Genomic DNA, 20,459 nt, shown 5'->3' with positions numbered 1-20,459 from the left:
GGTGGGGTGGGGAGTTCTGGAATTTGGCTTTTTCTTTATTCTTTTTAGTGAGGTTTTTGTTTTTATTTTATTTTATTTTATTTTAATATTTGGGTCTTTACTTTTTTTTCACTTTAATTTAGTGCAAACCTGAAAGCTATAATATATATATATATACACACACATATACATATATATACATATATATATATAATATATATTAAAAAAAATTACGGGGCCTTTAATTTCAATTCCTGGTGCTTTTTACATTTTTTTTAACCCATTATAAATTCTTGTGGTGGGGGAAAAAGTCCAGGGATCATTAAAATAATCTTTTGTTGAAAAGAGACAGAACATGGATGGCAAGACAGGAAAAAAAAAAAGTTCCCAAATGCAAATAATAATAATAATAATAATAATAATAATAACAACAAGGGTTTCCGACATAGGCACAAGGCCACATGATTTGTTTTAAGGAGTTCAGCTGATTTAGTCGAACCCCCATACCACCCCCACCCTCCTCCACTATTACCCTTTTTTTTTTTTATCAATTCTGGAAGGAAAAAGGACAAAAGCCAACCCCCAACAATAATTGAACTCAGAAAATTATAGGACATTATCATTATTATTAATATATCATCATCATCATCATTATTATAAATATATCCTCATCATCATCATCATTATTATTATTATTATTATTATTATTTAAGGTGGCGAGCTGGTAGAATTGTTAGCACGTCGGGTGAAATGCTTTGCAGTATTTCGTCCACCACTACATTCCGCTGAGGTCGACTTTGCTTTCTTCCTTTCGGAGTCAATAAAATCAGTACTAGTTATACACTGGGGTCGATGTAATCGACTTAATCTCTTCCCCCAAATTCGAGTCCTTGTACTTCGAGTAGAAAACATCATTATTATTATTATTATTGTTATTATTATTAACCCTTTAGTATTTAAACCAGCCATATCCGGCCAAAATATTTAATCTGTTTTCTGTTCAAACTGACCAGATCCAGGCTCTCACACCTACCCTACAATGTTATTCTACATTAGGTAATTACACCATCAACATCTTGAAGATATGAGATAATGCATGATTAAATCAAATCAATGTGAATCAATAAGCATTATGTTTGATAGAATAATCAGAACACTAAAGGGTTAAGGTGGTAAGCTGGCAAAATTATTAGCATACCAGCCAAAATGCCTACCAACATTTTGTCCATCTTTACACTCCAATGAGGTTGCCTTTGGCATTCATCTTTTCAGGGGTCCATAAAATAAGTACCAGTTGAGTACTGGGGGTCAATGTAATCAACCAGCACCCTTCCTCCGCTACTGGAAGCACAAAGGCTCAAATTTCGGGGGAAGGGATTAAGTTGGTTACCTTAACCCCTCAGTACATAACTGGTACTAATTTTATCAGCTCCGTAAGGATGAAAGGCAAAGTCATCCTCAGCGGAATTTGAACTCAAAACTTGACGGCAGACGAAATACCGCTGAGCATTTTGCCTGGCATGCTAACGATTCTGCCAGTTTGCCGCCTTAATGCTGATAACAAAATAATAATAATAATAATAATAATAATGATAATAATAATAATGGTTTCAAATTTTGGCACAGGACCAGCAAATCCAAGGGAGGGATTAAGTCAAATTACATCGACCCCTGTATTCAAGTGGTACTTATTTTATCAACCCTGAAAGGATGAAATGCAAAGTGGACCCTGACAGAATGTAAAGATGGACAAACTGCCACAAAGTAATTCTGCCAGCTCACCACTTTAATAATAATAATAATAATAATGATGATGATGATGATGATGATGATGATTTCAAATTTTGGCACAAGGCCAGCAATTTCGGGGTGGGGGTGGGGATGAGAGTATGTCAATTACTTTGACCCTAGTACTCAGCTGGTACTTATTTTATTAACCCCAAAAGTATGAAAGGCAAAGTCGACCTTGGCAGAATTTGAACTCTGAATGTAGTGGCAGGTGAAATGTTGCCTAGCCTTTTGCCCGGTGTTTTAACGATTCTGTCAGCCCACCGCCTAAATAATCATAATAATCACAATAATATCCTTTCGACTTTAGGCACAAGGTCTGAAATTTTGGGCGAGGGAGCCAGTCGATTAGATCGACCCCCCAGTACACAACTGGTACTTAATTTATTGACCCTAAAAGGATGAAAGGTAGAATTTGAACCCAGAATGTAGTGGCAGACGAAATACCTATTTCTTTACTACCCAAAAGGGGCTAAACACAGAGGGGACAAACAAGGACAGACATAGGTATTAAGTCGATTACATCGACCCCAGTGCGTAACTGGTACTTAATTTATCGACCCCGAAAGGATGAAAGGCAAAGTCGACCTCGGCGGAATTTGAACTCACAACGTAACGGCAGACGAAATACCGCTAAGCATTTTGCCCGGCGTGCTAACGTTTCTGCCAGCTCGCTGCCTTAAATAATAATAATAATAATAATAATAATAAAATAATAATAATAATAATAATAAAATGTTGCTCTTTACTGAGGTCATTAGAGGGGAGGGGGATGCACTGAGGAAATGCTAATTCCATGCAAACCTTAAATGAAGATGACTGAGGTGACATATTTAATTATCAGTTTCAAAAATCAACAGCAGAGCCCTTATGTGGTCATTTGGCCAGTTAGAAATAGCAACCAAATTACCCCACCCTGTCTTAAAGAAGGGAAGGGTACATTAGATAATGTAGGAGTAGAAATGTTTTATCAGAAAGAGAAAAAAAAAACAAACCCCAGGATGATATGGCTGGAGTACATTTTAGGTCTACCAACGAGCCGGGGTGAGTGGGCAGGGCTAAACAATAATAACAAGAACAGAGTTCACAACACAACAAAACAAGGTATCCTCTATGTACTCATTGAAATTGCAAGAAATAACAGCCAAGCCTTCCTCAAATGACTTCCTACCATTTTAAAAATGGAAGAACACTGTTGGATAATATAGTGAATATAGAGACAAAACAAAAAAAACGAAGATATAAATGTGATGGTCAAGGCTGGAACATCTTTGATTAATATATCTGCCAGGTCAGAACAGACACCCTCCTAATTTCTAAGATTTGCTTTTAATATTTCTTTCTGCTATAAGTACAAGGCCTGAAATTTTGAAAGAGAGGGGGTCTAGTCAATTACGTTGACCCCAATTCCCAACTGGTACTTATTTCACTGACCCCAAAAGGATGAAAAGCAAAGTCGACCTCAGCAGAATTTGAACTTAGGACATAAACCTGAAAGAAATGCTGCAAAAAGCATTTTGTCCGGCATGCAAACAGTTTTGCCAGCTTGCCACCTTATTTTCTTTTAATATTGGGGCCCCTATTTAGGGGGCTGCTCAAAGTGCCCCATATGGTTTAACACCACTACCACCTAGTCTCTATATATCTTTAGTGGTGGTCACTTTGATAGAAATATTCAAAAACCAGACGTCCTCCTTTGCAAATATACAGTCTTGGAGGGCCAATATTCCACTACTATCAGCAATCGGTCACATATCTGCCAAATGTATTATAAACGCCCACCCACCAACCCAAACACCCACCCACCTGCCCACCACCATCTTTGGAATCCTGCTCTTGGTACATTTCTAGCACCTCCCCACTCCTGCCTACATCCTACTTTAAAGACATTTCCAGCACAGCTTGCCTTGCAAGGGTTAACAATCCCATCATGCAAAAGATAAAAAACGGTATGTATGTGGTGTGTGTGTGTGTGTAGGTTTGTGTTTGTGTGTATCTGTGTAGGTGTGTATATGTGTGTATATGTTACTTAGAATTATTCTTTTATAATTACAAATGGGTATTCACTAATAAAATAAACACTTGAAAATATCTTCACTGTTTTATATACACATACATACACACATATACACATGTATATGTATATGTGTTTCTATTTGTGTGTGTATGTGTGTGTGTGTGTATATATATATATAATTTTTATATAAAATTAATTAAGGGTAGAAATTGATATTTATCAATTACCTAAAACCAGTGGTCTAGCATATTAAAAAAGAATCCGAAGATTAAAATATTTATATATACCAATAAGGACTGAACACGAAAAGTGAACAGTCAACATGCTAGATATAGACGTCAAATCGCCATTTCTGGAGAATGGCGATTTGACGTCTATATCTAGCATGTTGACTTTCGTGTTCAGTCTTATTGATATATATATATATATATATATCTATATATATATATATATATATATATGTATGTATGTATATATAGATATATACGACACACACACCACACACAGATATATATATATAAATTTATAAATAAGGATGATATCGATTTTAAATATCGATCTTATCAGTGGCCAGCATGGGAATAAATACCATACAAAGGTAATAATTATTTAAAATTATAAATTAGGATATCTGAGAGAGACCCACCATGCTGAAATGTATATATATATATATATATATATATATATATATATATAGATAATATATATATATATAGCTACTGTGTGACCACTAAAGAATTCATTCTCATCATCACCATCACTATTATCATCATCATTGATATTGTTCTTGTCGTTATAGTTACCCTTAATAGCTTCACGAGGAAAATATTCGCATTTAATTTAACTCGTTTGGCTAAAATAAACATCAGCCGAGATGAAATATTTCTATTATAATTATTAATTATGCCTAAGTAAGATTTTAAACAAAAATAACTTTATTATTGTTGTTCTTGTTAACTGCATCATCGTCAGCAGCATGAGCAGCAGTAGCAGTAGCAGTAGTAGTAGTAGTAGTAGTAGTAGTAGTAGTGGTGGCGGTAGTAGTAGTAGTAGTAGTAGTAGTAGTAGTAGTAGCGCGTCTGGCTCGCAGTCAATGCGCCGGTCAAAGAAGATCTAATTGTCCAACTAGAATCAGTTAAAAGCCATCGAAGGCGCTGAACCATTGTTGAGTCACTGCATTCATCAGATTCCGAGAAGCAGTGAAGAACCATTACGAACCGAAGATGGGAATCTTGCAACTTGCTTCTTCTTCTTCTCGATCACGTTGGACCCTGCTAGAAAAAAACTGCGACCTAACTCTCTCCCTCGAATCACGCTTTACTGATATCTTGAATAAAATAGGGGCGGGGCAGCATTGGAGGGTAATATGTATTGGATAGTGTAGCACCTGGTGCTCTAAAAGACAGGATGGTCAGGTTTTGGAAAGCATGCCTTCAATCATAGGTCACCTGGATCATGTTTGACCTTGGGCTAAAGAATAACGACTATGTCACCAATATTTATCCTTATATATATGTGCGTGTGTGTATTTGTGTGTGTGTATTTGTGTGTGTGTGTATTTGTGTGTGTGTGTATTTGTGTGTGTGTGTATTGTGTGTGTGTATTTGTGTGTGTGTGTATTTGTGTGTGTGTGTATTTGTGTGTGTGTGTTGTTTTGTGTGTATGTGTGTGTGTTTTGTTGTGTGTGTATTGTTGTGTGTGTGTATTTGTGTGTGTGTGTATTTGTGTGTGTGTATTTGTGTGTGTGTGTATTTGTGTGTGTGTGTATTTGTGTGTGTGTGTATTTGTGTGTGTGTGTATTTGTGTGTGTGGTGTGTATTTGTGTGTGTGTATTGTGTGTGTGTGTGTATTTGTGTGTGTGTGTGTGTTTGTGTGTATGTGTGTGTATTTGTGTGTGTGTATTTGTGTGTGTGTGTATTTGTGTGTGTGTGTTGTGTATTTGTGTGTGTGTGTGTATTTGTGTGTGTGTGTGTATTTGTGTGTGTGTGTATTTGTGTGTGTGTGTGTATTGTGTGTGTGTATTGTGTGTGTGTATATTTGTGTGTGTGTATTGTGGTGGGTGTATTTGTGTGTGTGTGTATTTGTGTGTGTGTGTGATATTTGTGTGTGTGTATTTGTGTGTGTGTATTTGTGGTGTGTATTTGTGTGTGTGTGTATTTGTGTGTGTGTGTATTTGTGTGTGTGTGTTTGTGTGTGTGTGGTTATTTGTGTGTGGGTGTATTGGTGGTGGTGTATTTTGTGTGTGTGTATTTGTGTGTGTGTGTATTTGTGTGTGTGTGTATTTGTGTGTGTGTATTGGTCTGTGTGGGTGTTGTTGTGTGTGTGTGTGTATTGTGTGTATGTGTGTGTGTATTTGTGTGTTGTGTATTTGTGTGTTGTGTATTTGTGTGTGTGTGTGTGTGATTTGTGTGTGGTGTGGGTGTATTTGTGTCGTGTGTGTGTATTTGTGTGTGTGTGTATTGTGTGGTGTGTGTATGTGTGTGTGTATTTGTGTGTGTGTGTGTATTTGTGTGTGTGTATTTGTGTGTGTGTGGATTTGTTGTGTGTATTTGTGTGTATGTGTGTGTATTTGTGTGTGTGTGTGTAATGCATTTATACATGTGTGTATAAACCTTTTATCTTTTGTCTTTTTCTTATTTCAGTCATTAGTGTGTGGCCATGCTGGAGCACTGCTTTGAGGAATTCCAGTACTTACTCTGCTTTTTAAGCCTGGTACTTATTCTATCAGTCTCTTTTGCCAAACCACTAGGTCACAGATGCAAATGCACCAGCACCAGCTGTCGAGCAGCAGTGGGGGAACAAATGCACACACACACACACACACACACACACCCATGATGGGCTTCTTACAGTTTCCGTTTACCAAATCCACTCACAAGGGTCTGGTTGGCCCAAGGCTATAATAAAAGACACTCGCCCGAGATGTCGAGAATGAAACTGAACCCAGAACCATGTGGTGGGGAAGCAAGCTTCTTACCACACAGCCATATATAATGTATTTACTAGTGTGATGTGTGTGTGTGCGTGTGTGTGCATGTATGTGTGGGTCTATTATATATATGTATGTATGTATGTATATATATATATATATATATATATATATTATTAATATATATATATGTTCTCTGTGTGTGTGTGTGTGTGTGTGTATGTGTATATACATATATGTGTTTATATGTATGTGTGTATGTGTACGTGTGCAAAGTTTAAGACGTACCCTTTGAATAAAATAATTACAGATTTGTATCCAAATTTCCATTAATTTGGTTGATTTTTTTCTCTTTAAATATAAATTCGGTCTTTAGCCATCTAACGACGACAACAACAACAACAGTAACAAAGCAATGAGGGGGACCTCTACATGATTACTCAATTGGCTAGAAACAGCAGCTAAATCACTCTCGTGTCTAGAGTCACCGAAAAAGGTAAAAAAAAATTTTTAAAAAGACAAAACGAAAATTAAAAAAAGGACAGCTGAGTTAACGCAGGGGTTCTCGAAATAATAATCTGATTGATCTATCAGAAATCAAAGACAGGAAGGTGTATGTCAGCTGCTGGAATGTGTTTTGGAGAGAGAGGACTGCTGGATCAGGGTTGACTAAGAGCTGGGTAGATCAGAAAAGACACAACAACAATAATAACAACAACATGGAATGTCTGGGACAGGAAAAACGAAACAAAAAACAAACCCAAAGACACTGGGATGAAGGATTTTTGTCGATTGATGGATGGGAACAGTCCAGACAAAATCACAGAAAATTGGTTGACAATTGTGACAAAAGAACCCTTAACGAGGTTTTCTTTTCTTTTTAGTATTCTGTAGATTTAACATTCTAAAACATTCTTTTCCTGTAATCAACACCGTTTTACTGGAATTGATCGGTATTAGATATTGGTTTTTTTTCAGCTCATACATACATACACACATGCATACTATCTATCTATCTATCTATTCTATCTACCTATCTTTCTTATTTCTTTAGTGCCACAAGGGGCTAAACACAGAGGGAACAAACAAGGACAGACAAAGGGATTAAGTCGATTACATCGACCCCAGTGCGTAACTGGTACTTAATTTATCGACTCCCCCCAAAAGGATGAAAGGCAAAGTCGACCTCGGCAGAATTTGAACTCAGAACGTAAAAGACAGATGAAATACTGCTAAGCATTTCGCCCGGTGTGCTAACCTTTCTGCCAGCTCACTGCTCTATCTATCTATCTGTCTATCTATCTATCTATCAACATATGCAAGTGCACCACACACACACACACACACAGTGTATACATTTTTTTTTTATTGATAATAGGCAGAATTTCAGAGTGACTCAAGGGCTGAGAGTTTAAAGCATTGGTAAATTGCCAATGAAATCCTTGGCCCTTGATTCACTCTGTAACTTCTGCTAATTATTGATAAAAAACGCACACACACACACACACACATATATATTCATGACTTGAGTTCTATTTTCACGGTTGCATCACCAAACTTATATATGTCTAAATATATTCATGTACACACACACACACAACACACATTTCGCTTAGGCATAGTAAAACTAATTACTTTGGTGTAGAATTCAATATACATATGTTTCTGAATGAAGAATTAGTCGAGTACAAAGCGGTTAATAAGAAAATGAATGACACAGGAATAATCGAATATCTTTCACTATGAAATTCATAAGATAATCGTTTATTTCTCTGTCAGCTTATTTTCATATATATATATAGATATAGCTCAATACAATATTATCTGAATGCTGGTATATCAACTATCTCCAGCTATCACACACCACTGTATACCATTTGTTAACATCATATCACATCAGTTTTGAAATCAACACGTATTATCATAATTTATGCTAACGAAATCACTCTAAACTAGATAAATGACTACATCACTCCAAACTAGAAACAAAGAGTTTCGTGGAGGAAGAGAATAGTCAATAAATTTTCAGAAATTGTTCTCTTTACCTAAGACGTATATTTGAAACGCCGTCCATGCATAAAATGAAAGAAAGAAAGAAAGAGTAGAAAGAGAGCTTAATTCGGTCTTTCACATTGAAGTTTAAGTTGGGGTGGTCGGAAACAAACGAGCACCCCAATATTCTTTTCTACTCTAGGCACAAGGCCTGAAATTTTGGGGGAGTGGGGGGCCAGTCGATTAGATCGACCCCAGTACACAACTGATACTTAATTTATTGACCCCGAAAGGATGAAAGGCAAAGTTGACCTCGGCAGACAATCCCAACAACATCCTTTTCTACTCTAGGCACAAGGCCTGAAATTTTGGGGGAGTGAGGGCCAGTCGATTAGATCGACCCCAGTACACAACTGATACTTAATTTATTGACCCCAAAAGGATGAAAGGCAAATTTGAGCTCGGCAGACAAGCACCACAATATTGCATCATAATGAAAACATAATGAATTACACTAATTAATGTAAGTAATTATAACTAGATTGCTATAAATATGCAATTTTCTGATAAAATATCCCTGTGTTATTGATGAATATATTTTACTTAAATAATGCATTCAAGTTTCTAAGCAATGAAATCTTAAAAAAGATATAATAAAAGAATTTCCGATAGCGTTCTTGTTTCAGTACTTCAGCAGTTATTAAATGATAATGGTTCTTTTAAAAAGGTATTCAAATTTGTAAACAATTCACTAACTCACAAAAAATATGGAACTTTAGTTCCATATTCTTTGGAAAAATTTAACCCTTAGCATGTAAACCAGCCATATCTGGCCCAAATATTCTACCTATTTCATTTTCAAATTGGCCAGATCCAACCTCTCACACCTATCCTACAATGTCTTTCCAAAAACGAACAATCATCACCATCATCATCTTCATCATCAACATCTGCCTTCCATGCTGGCATGGGTTGGACGGTTTGGCAGGAGCCGGCCAGACAGAAGACCACACCAAGATACTGTATCCGTTCTGGCATGGTTTTTTTTACGGCTGGATGCCCTTCCTAACACCAACCACCCTGCAGAGTGGACTGAGTGCTTTTGACGTGGCACCAGCACAGGCGAGGTCAGTTTTGGCATGGTTCTTACAGCTGGGTGCTCGCCCAAATGCCAACCACTTCACATTGAAACCTTGAAGCTATGAGATAACGCAAAATCAGTTAAAAAATACATGAATTAACAAACACTTTGGCATCGAGAGTTACACAAATGCCAGAACTGGGTGCCACTGCATAGTACCAAGGACTCCAAATTTGCCATCAAGATGTAGGACAAGATACTGTGATAGCCTGGGCTTCCGAGGCCCACAGCTCTTCAATATCCTCCCGAAGAACCTAAGAGACCTGCATGGGGTGGATGCAGATGTCTTTAAGATGAAACTGGATCTCTTCTTGTCAGGTGTCCCAGATGAACCAACTTCACGGCAGGAGGTGCAGATGAGGGCAGCTGCATTGAACTCTCTCATGCACCAAATGGCAATTGCTAAAAAGCATTCGTGAAGTAAAATCATGTAGCAACAAAAATTGGCGGTGCCCCAGCATGGCCACAGCTTGTGAGCTAAAACTAAATTAAAAAAAAAATTTTTTTTAAATAAGATTCGACAAAGGAATCTGATCGCTAATAGGTTAAATGGCTTTTGTGATAAATTCGAAAATGTTGAATATTCCCTTTTTTCACCAAATCTGCCAAATGCTACTGCACTGCTCTAAACTACACACACTAAATGCACTAAACTAGAGATGCTACCACAAAATTCTAAATACACTACAATGCCACTCTAAGCTAAACACACTACATCAGTTCAAACTAACAGGGGTTGAAAGTACTTAGTAGCAAATTGCAAATATGAGAGCGTAGTCCTGTTATTCGAAGCTGTGTGTACACCATGATTAGTTAAGAGCTAGCTGTTGGTACACTTGGACTACATAAGGTTTCTAAGTAAGGAGTGGTGTTGATCGTGTCCTGTAAGTACAAATGAATGAGTTGTGGAAAGCTGGAAGTGCGTTTGACTTGAGTATTGTCAGGTCCACAAATAATCTCAGGCTTTCAAGAGGCTGAAAGTACAGTTGTTAGGGGCCAGGTTGGTGAGTGTGGACACAAGAAGTACTCGTCTAAATGATGAAGTTCACGGTGGGGGATGGGTGGGGTGTGGGGTTTGCGAACGTATAAATCTTTGATGGGGGTTGGAGGGGTTATAGAAAACCAGCGAAGCCGAAGCCGTCGCTAACGGACTAAAATAACGGCAGACATCATCACAACAGGTAACATTAATAAAGAAGATATTTTGATGGGTGAGGAAGTGGGGGACGGCAGAAACAAAGAAAAAGAAGGAAGATGGGAGAAAGAGAAAGGATATGTGTGAGAGAGTGAGAGAGAGAGAGAGAGAGAGAGAGAGAGGGAGGGAGGGAGGAGGAGGGAAGAACCGCTCAGGTATCTTAAATATTGGTCACTGCAAAGAATATTCCATAATAGCTTTTTCCACAGAATTTACATACATACATACATACACACATATGCGTGTAGGTATATATGTACACATATATCTTATACATAAACATTTTATTAGGCACACACACACACACACACACACACACACATATATCTATGTGTATGTGTGTGTGTGTGTGAGTATGTATGTATACATGATTAAAACACATATATAATGATACATTATTAAGTAATGTATACATTTTAATATATATTATTTATTTATATATACATATACATTATATACGTAAACATTATACACACTCGCGCATACACACATACAAGCACAGGCACACATACAAGCTCTCTCTCTGTCTCTCTCTCGCACACACACACACATGCACACATGCACACACAAAGCAGTCTACTAAATCAGAACAGATACATCAACAACAACAGCAGCATCATGAATAAAGGATATTCTTCCACCTCACCTCCCACTCCAAAAAAAAAAAAAAACCACGCTCAAAAGTTTGAAAAAAAACAAAAAAACTTTGGACTAAATATTTGGATGGATGTGCACATCAGTATCTCTCTCTCTCTCTCTCTGTCTGTCTGTCTCTCTCTCTTTCTCTCAGTGGTAAAGTTAGAGGAGGAGAGTTAGTGATGAGCGACTGGTTGTTTTCTGTGGATGGGCAGGTGGGTAGGTAGGTAGGTAGGTAGGTAGGTAGGCAGGCGGAGAGGGGCGGCGGCGGCGGTGTTTTCCTTTGCACCCCTCCGCCGCGGTCGCTCGGCAGAGGAGCATCAGATCTTCATCTGCATGTCCGAGTAGTTGAAGAAGTTTTCGATCTGTTTGCTGGCCAACGCCTTGTTCTGGCTGACGAACACCAGACCCGTGGTTCCCTTCATTATGTTCACAATTTGGTTCTGGCAGAAGCTGATCACTCCGTCACCACACAACTCAAGCCCTATCACGGGACCTGCAACGAGGAAAGAAACAGGTAAGTCAGAGTGTATATACACAGGTGTGCAGCACAGTGCATGCATGCATTGCAGTGCAAGAAAACATACATACATATACTTTTTTTCTTTTATTCTTTTACTTGTTTCAGTCATTTGACAGTGGCCATGTTGGAGCACCACCTTGACACCCCCCACCCCAGGATTATTTCTTAAGCCTAGTACTTTTTCATAATAGCATGCCAAGCTGCATCTCTCAGTGCAGCAAACTGCATCTCACAGTGCAACAAACTACATCTCACAGTGCATCAAACTGCATCTCACAGTGCAACAAACTACATCTCATAGTGCATCAAACTGCATCTCACAGTGCAACAAACTACATCTCATAGTGCATAAAACTGCATCTCACAGTGCAACAAACTACATCTCATAGTGCATCAAACTGCATCTCACAGTGCAACAAACTACATCTCATAGTGCATCAAACTGCATCTCACAGTGCAACAAACTACATCTCATAGTGCATCAAACTGCATCTCACAGTGCAACAAACTACATCTCATAGTGCATCAAACTGCATCTCACAGTGCAACAAACTACATCTCATAGTGCATCAAACTGCATCTCACAGTGCAACAAACTGCATCTCACAGTGCAGTAAACTGCATCTCTCAGTACAGCAAACTGCATCTCACAGTGCAGCAAGCTGCATCTAAGAGCACAACTGAATGCATCTTACAGCACACAAAACTGCACTTCACAACACAAGCTGCACCATACAACTCACCCATCCAACTGCATCTCACCACATACCAAGCTGTCCCTTATGCCACAGATAGCTGCACCTCAGCATATGAATGCCCTCATCACACTGAGATGCACTTTACATCACACAAATACATCACAGCACCGATCCACCACATCATAATAAAGTGCCCCTTTAGAACACTGAGTGGAGGTGCAATGGCCCAGTGGTTAGGGCAGCGGACTCGCGGTCGCAGGATCGTGGTTTCGATTCCCAGACCGGGCATTGTGAGTGTTTATTGAGCGAAAACGCCTAAAGCTTCACGAGGCTCCTGCAGGGGATGGTGGTGATCCCTGCTCTACTCTTTCACCACAACTTTCTCTCACTCTTACTTCCTGTTTCTGTTGTACCTGTATTTCAAAGGGCCGGCCTTGTCACACTCTGTGTCATGCTGAATCTCCTCGAGAACTACGTTAAGGGTACACGTGTCTGTGGAGTGCTCAGCCACTTGCACGTTAATTCCACGAGCAAGCTGTTCTGTCGATCGTATCAGCTGGGACCCTCATCGTCGTAACCGACGGAGTGCTCCTTAGAACACTGAAGTGCATCTTCAGAACACCAAACTGCATCTAGTAATGTCTAGCTGCATCTCACAGCATATCTAGCCGTTATTCACATCACCCTAAGTTGCTTAACTAGTCACATGTCTCAGTGCACCAATATGCACCTCACGGCGCACCGTTCTGCATCTCGCATTGCACCAAGTTGCATCCCTTGCTGCATGTCACAGCAGACCAAGCTGCATCTCATACCGCATCTAGATGCATCTAACAGCTCACCAACTTGCACCTCACAGAACAGCCAGCTGCACCTCATATCATGCCAGCTGCACCACATCATTCTCACAGATTGATAGAAAACAACACACACACACAGAAGAGAACCAACATGGTCACAGTCACATGTCGCACCCTTTCATGTGTGTCTGTGTGTCTGTCCATTGCATTATTCTACAGTCCTTTGTTTCTTTTATTGTGTATCTTTTACTTGTTTCAGTCATTTGACTGTGGCCTTGATGGAGCACTGCTCTGAAGAGTTTTACTTGAACAAAATTACCCTGGGGCTTGTCTTTTTTAAGCCTGGTACTTATTCTTTTGGCTTCTTTGCCGAACCGCTAGTCAAGTGGTGGTGAGGGGCTGAATGCAGACACAAAGACGCACACACATACACATATACATACATGCATACATAATACACACATGCATACACACATACATACATACATACATATATACATATATCTACACAAGTTTTTCTCATTATCTCTCTCTTTTATTCTTTTACTTGTTTCAGTCATTTGACTGCGGCCATGCTGGAGCACCGCCTTTAGTCGAGCAAATCGACCCCAGGACTTATTCTTTGTAAGCCTAGTACTTATTCTATAGGTCTTTTTTGTCAAACCGCCTAGTTACAGGGACGTAAACTCACCAGTATCGGTTGTCAAACGATGTTGGGCGACAAATACAGACACACAAACACACACACATACATACAAATATATATATACATATATATGATGGGCTTCTTTCAGTTTCCGTCTACCAAATCCACTCACAAGGCTTTGGTCGGCCCGAGGCTATAGTAGAAAACACTTTGTCCAAGGTGCCACGCATTAGGACTGAACCCGGAACCATGTGGTTGGTAAGCAAGCTACTTACCACAAAGCCACTCTCTTATTCTTTTCTGTTGAAGAGCATAGGCTCGAAACGTAAAAGACATCTTCATTTTTCTGAGCATCAAACTAATACACTTGCTTGTTGCTCAGTGTAGAAAACATTTGCCCAAGGTGCCATGCAGTGGGACTGAACCCAGAACCATATGGTTGGGAAGCAAGCTTCTTACCACACAGCCATGCCTGTACCTTTCAAGCTTGACAATTTTATCAATTAATTCCCGTATTTCAAAATCATTCCAAATCATCATCATCATCATTGTTTAACGTCCGCTTTCCATGCTAGCATGGGTTGGACGATTTTGACTGAGGGCTGGCAAACAAGATGGCTGCACCAGGCTCCAATCTTGATCTGGCAGAGTTTCTACAGCTGGATGCCCTTCCTAACGCCAACCACTCCGAGAGTGTAGTGGGTGCTTTTTACGTGCCACCGGCACGGGGGCCAGTCAGACGGTACTGGCAATGACCTCACTCGAATGTTTTTACACATGCCACTGGCACAGGTGCCAGTAAAGCGACATTGGTAACGATCCCGCTCAAATGGTGCCCTTTTCCGTGCCACGGCACGGGGGCCAGTCAGGCGGTACTGGCAATGACCTCGTTCGAATCTTTTTACACATGCCACCGGCACAGGTGCCAGTAAGGCGACATTGGTAACAATCCCGCTTGAATGGTGCCTTTTTATGTGCCACCGATAATCTTACAAAATCTCACATCTCACAGGCGCAGGAGTAGCTGTGTGGTAAGTAGCTTGCTAACCAACCACATGGTTCCGGGTTCAGTCCCACTGCGTGGCACCTTGGGCAAGTGTCTTCTGCTATAGCCTCGGGCCGACCAAAGCCTTGTGAGTGGATTTGGTAGACGGAAACTGAAAGAAGCCTGTCGTATATATGTATATATATATATATATATATGTGTGTGTGTGTGTTTGTCCCCCTAGCATTGCTTGGCAACTGATGCTGGTGTGTTTACGTCCCCGTCACTTAGCGGTTCGGCAAAAGAGACCGATAGAATAAGTACTGGGCTTACAAAGAATAAGTCCCGGGGTCGATTTGCTCGACTAAAGGCGGTGCTCCAGCATGGCCGCAGTCAAATGACTGAAACAAGTAAAAAAAAAAAAAAAAAATCTTAATACTCACCTTGTTTTGCTGCCGCTTGGTAAGACAGACTTCCAAACACTCGTTCCACTTCATCTTTCTCCATTTCGACTTCGCTGCTCTGTAGCAATGATACCTCCGGCTGGAATTATAAACAAGGTTTTGATAAACAAATGTTAGGCTTGCTTCACCTAATTGGCTTATTTCTGCTAATCATAGAACAATAAGTTTAAACCCTTTAGTGTTCAGATTATCAATCAAACATAATGCTTATTGATTCCCATTGATTTGAATTAATCATGCATTATCTCATATCTTCAAGATCTTGATGGTGTAATTACTTAATGTAGAATAGCATTGTAGGGTAGGTGTGAGGGCCTGGATCTGGCCAGTCTGAACATAAAACAGATTAAATATTTTGGCCGGATATGGCCAGTTTAAATACTAACGGGTTAAATCAATGAGGTGTTATTATTGATATGGTAATCAATGTGGATAAAACACAAGGGTAGGAGTTGGGGTAGTTACCTAATTAATTAATTAATTAATTGATTAAAGATAATGAACCAAAAGGAAAAACTTTGAACATGGGTAGGAGTTGCAGTGGTTACCTAATTAATTAATTAATTAATCAAAGATAATGAACCAAAAGGAGAAGCTTTGAACTTACATGTTCTGTTTTCATTTTTTCAATGAACCGCACAGCGCGGTCATGTGAACTGCCATCACTGAAGAACACCATCAAACATGACTGGATTGCAGAGATAAAAAGACATGATTTTAGTAAACATATATATACATATATATATCAGCAGTAACATCATCATCATCATCATTGTCATCATAAATATCATCATTATTGTCATCATTATCAGCATCATCATAAATATCATCATCATCATAACTATCATCATCATCATCATCATCTGTCACCACCACCACTACAACCACAACCACCACCACCACTATCACAACCACTGCTACTGTCATCATTCTCACCCCGCCCCCATCATCGTCGTTGTCATCATCACTACTATCATAATTGCCACCACTATAACCAACCAATACTGTCATCATCATCATCATCATCATCTGTCACCACCACCACCACCACCACTGCTGTTGTTGTTGTTGCCATCATGATCTTTTCTCCTCCTCCTTGCTCTCAACATTATCACCATCACCCTCACCCTCACTTCATCGGTATTACTACCACCACCACTACCACCACCACCACCATCGTCACAATCATCATCATCATCATCATCATCATCAGCCGTTCAAGAATTTGGACCTGGAGATCTCCATTTCCAGCGACTTCGAGGGCAACCTCCCAGTGGTGTTGGGCGTCAATGAAGAGCCCTCGACTACAACAAGATGACCAAAGTTTTTTTTTTCCCAAGGTCTGGGGTCTCCCTCCCCTAAGCCCTAGACCATCACCTAATCACCCATACCCGTCTTGTTGCTTAACAACAACAACAGCAACATCAGCACTACCACCACCACCACCACTATCACCACCACCATCATCACAATCACCACCACCATCGTCATCACCACCACCACCACCATCATAGTCACCACCACCACCACCACCACCACCACCACCATCAACATGATCATCATCATCATCATCATTGCTGCTGTGACTAGCAACAGCAGTGGCATCGTTTCTCAATCAGGGATACAACACAGTCTTGGTGGCCGGCAAAAGTTGGACTGACAACCTCTTGGCTATCCAAATTCTCCGCCTGTGGTGGTGGTCACTACAGATGGCCAACATTGCATGATGAATGTTAAATCAGTGATGGTGGTCAGTATGGAGGGTCGACGTTGTATCATAAATGGTTAACTGGTCGTGGTGGTGTCAGTTGCAATGGATGGCCAACACTGTATCATAAATGGTCAACCAAGCTGTTTTTTACCCCTGGGTCAGCCCTGATGGAGCCCATTTATGATCAAAGACATTCAAATGCTGACAATCCAGTCTTCTCCCTAAATCCAGGGAATCCAATATTTAGTTCCACTGTGTTGTTTTTTTTTTTTTACTAAAAAAGCAATGTGATGTGAGGGAAAATTTGGCTGCTATATCTAGCAGGTTGTAGGACCAAGAAGCCATGTACCTCCTCTGCTGCAAGACACCTGTTTTCAACCTCTTTACTCTTTTACTTGTTTCAGTCATTTGACTGTGGCCGTGCTGGAGCACCGCCTTTAGTGGAACAAATCGACCCTAGGACTTATTCTTTGTAAGCCTAGTACTTATTCTATCGGTCTCTTTTGCCGAACCGCTAAGTTACGGGGACATAAACACACCAGCATCGGTTGTCAAGCGATGTTGGGGGGACAAACACAGATACACAAACATATACACACACATACATATAAATATATATACATACATACGGCGGGCTTCTTTTAGTTTCCATCTACCAAATCCACTCACAAGGCTTTGATCAGCCCGAGGCTATAGTAGAAGACACTTGCCCAAGGTGCCATGCAGTGGGACTGAACCTGGAACCATGTGGTTCATAAGCAAGCTACTTACCACAACCACTCCTATGCCTATAGGAGGCTGTTTATCATATTCGAATCTTTCATCTCCTGGCACAAAGCCACCTCCCTCAATACTACTCCTCATCTCAGTTGAGAGGTCTTGTCTTGCAAGTTATTTAGACACCTCACTGGTGCTGGTGCCACGAAGAAAAGCAACTAGTACACTCTGTAAAGTAGTTGGCACTAGGAAGGGTATCAGGCCATAAAACCCACCCAGCTGGCTCACACTCCTTCACTTGTTCAAGGCACAATGGTAGATATTTAACTCATTGCAGATGGATTTAGTACTGACAGTGTGTTATGTGTACTGCTGTTAGGCTGTTCTGTAACTACATAATTTTTCATTCAAGGAATTTTACAGTATAGGCACAGGAGTGGCTGTGTGGTAAGTAGCTTGCTAACCAACCACATGGTTCCGGGTTCAGTCCCACTGCGTGGCATCTTGGGCAAGTGTCTTCTGCTATAGCCCTGGGCCGACCAATGCCTTGTGAGTTGATTTGGTAGACGGAAACTGAAAGAAGACTGTCGTATATATGTATATATATATATACAATTCATAAATAAGGGCAAATTTAAATGTATATATATATATATATATATGTGTGTGTGTATGTGTATATGTTTGTGTGTCTGTGTTTGTCCTTCTAGCATTGCTTGACAACCGATGCTGGTGTGTTTATGTCCCTGTAACTCAGCGGTTCGGCAAAAGAGACCGATAGAATAAGTACTGGGCTTACAAAGAATAAGTCCTGGGGTCGATTTGCTCGACTAAAGGCGGTGCTCCAGCATGGCCGCAGTCAAATGACTGAAACAAGTAAAAGAGTATATCTACAGATTGTTCTCAGTGTGGAATATTTGAAGACATGGTGTCGCACTGAGCAAGACATTGCACTGCTCACACACACTGTTTTGATGCAGTCAGTACTGCTTTCTGACCGTAAAGGGTTAATTCCTTACCTCTTCTGATGACCGTTCTCGCGAGCCTAATGTAACTGGTACGACACTTCGCAGTGGGTCTGTATCAATTTCCAGGCTGTTGAAAGGTTCTACAGTTGGTAATGGAATGTAATCTTCAACTTTGATGTCCTTCAAAAATAAAAATAAAAACCAAAAATAATTCTTCTGGAACCACATTTCAAATTAAATATGTTCATAACCTTCAGATTTTAGTGTTTTGAACTCAAAAACCTCAACTTTAAAAGATGAAAATCATTTATTCATTTAACATCGGTTTTCCATGCTAGCATCATTGTTGCTATCATTAGTAAACCCTCTCACTGCAGAAATCAGAGCCACTCAAAATTTCATTAAACTTAATAACAGAAACAGTTTTATATATCAATCTATTTTTTTTATTGAGGCATGTTATGCTTAATAACCCTTTCGTTACTGTATCTATTTCGAGGTGTTTTCGCTCAAGAAACACTCACAACGCCCAGTCTGAGCATTGAAAGAAATCAGATATATCTAATCAAAATTTCATGACTGTTAACTGTAGAAAGCTATTTCATATTCCATTCTATCTTTTACTGAGGAATATCATGTTTAAACATATTTTTTGTAGAGATACATGAAGTTTACTGATACAATGTGACTTGCAGAAAATATCAATTCTATATTTTTTGGTAGATATTTAACATATTAAATAGCCATGAAATTTAATTTCACAATTAAAGGGTAAATGGAGAGAGCAGATGTGAAGAGGATCAGCTGATGTATACAAGAGAGATTAATTGTGGGGATTATGTTTCTTTACTGCCCACAAGGGGCTAAACATAGAGGGGACAAACAAGGACAGACAAAGGGATTAAGTCGATTACATCAACCCCAGTGCGTAACTGGTACTTAATTTATCAACCCCGAAAGGATGAAAGGCAAAGTCAACCTCGGCGGAATTTGAACTCAGAACGTAGTGGCAGACGAAATACTTATTTCTTTACTGCCCACGAGGGGCTAAACATAGAGAGGGACAAACAAGGACAGACAAAGGGATCAAGTCGATTACATTGACCCCAGTGCGTAACTGGTACTTAATTTATCAACCCTGAAAGGATGAAAGGCAAAGTCGACCTTGGCGGAATTTGAACTCAGAACGTAGCAGCAGACGAAATACTTATTTCTTTACTACCCACAAGGGGCTAAACACAGAGGGGACAAACAAGGACAGACAAAGGGA

General features: G+C 39.7%; 1 protein-coding gene across 1 annotated transcript in view; it reads right to left on the bottom strand.

The window, feature by feature from the left end:
• Window positions 1-11,729: 11,729 nt before the first annotated feature.
• Window positions 11,730-20,459, bottom strand: part of LOC115224451 (protein XRP2) — a 71,210-nt gene continuing 62,480 nt past the window's right edge. Inside the window, exons 6-9 of the mRNA XM_029795355.2 lie at window positions 19,241-19,369; window positions 16,401-16,481; window positions 15,773-15,872; window positions 11,730-12,173 (exon numbers count right to left, since the gene is read on the bottom strand). Of these exons, the coding sequence (XP_029651215.1) occupies window positions 11,998-12,173; window positions 15,773-15,872; window positions 16,401-16,481; window positions 19,241-19,369 (486 nt within the window). The 3' untranslated portion in view covers window positions 11,730-11,997. The remainder of the gene's footprint in view (window positions 12,174-15,772; window positions 15,873-16,400; window positions 16,482-19,240; window positions 19,370-20,459) is intronic.

The sequence above is a fragment of the Octopus sinensis genome, linkage group LG25 (genome assembly GCF_006345805.1).
Source record: "Octopus sinensis linkage group LG25, ASM634580v1, whole genome shotgun sequence".
NCBI classification, from domain to species: Eukaryota; Metazoa; Mollusca; class Cephalopoda; order Octopoda; family Octopodidae; genus Octopus; species Octopus sinensis.
This window is presented reverse-complemented; position numbering and strand designations above follow the sequence as displayed.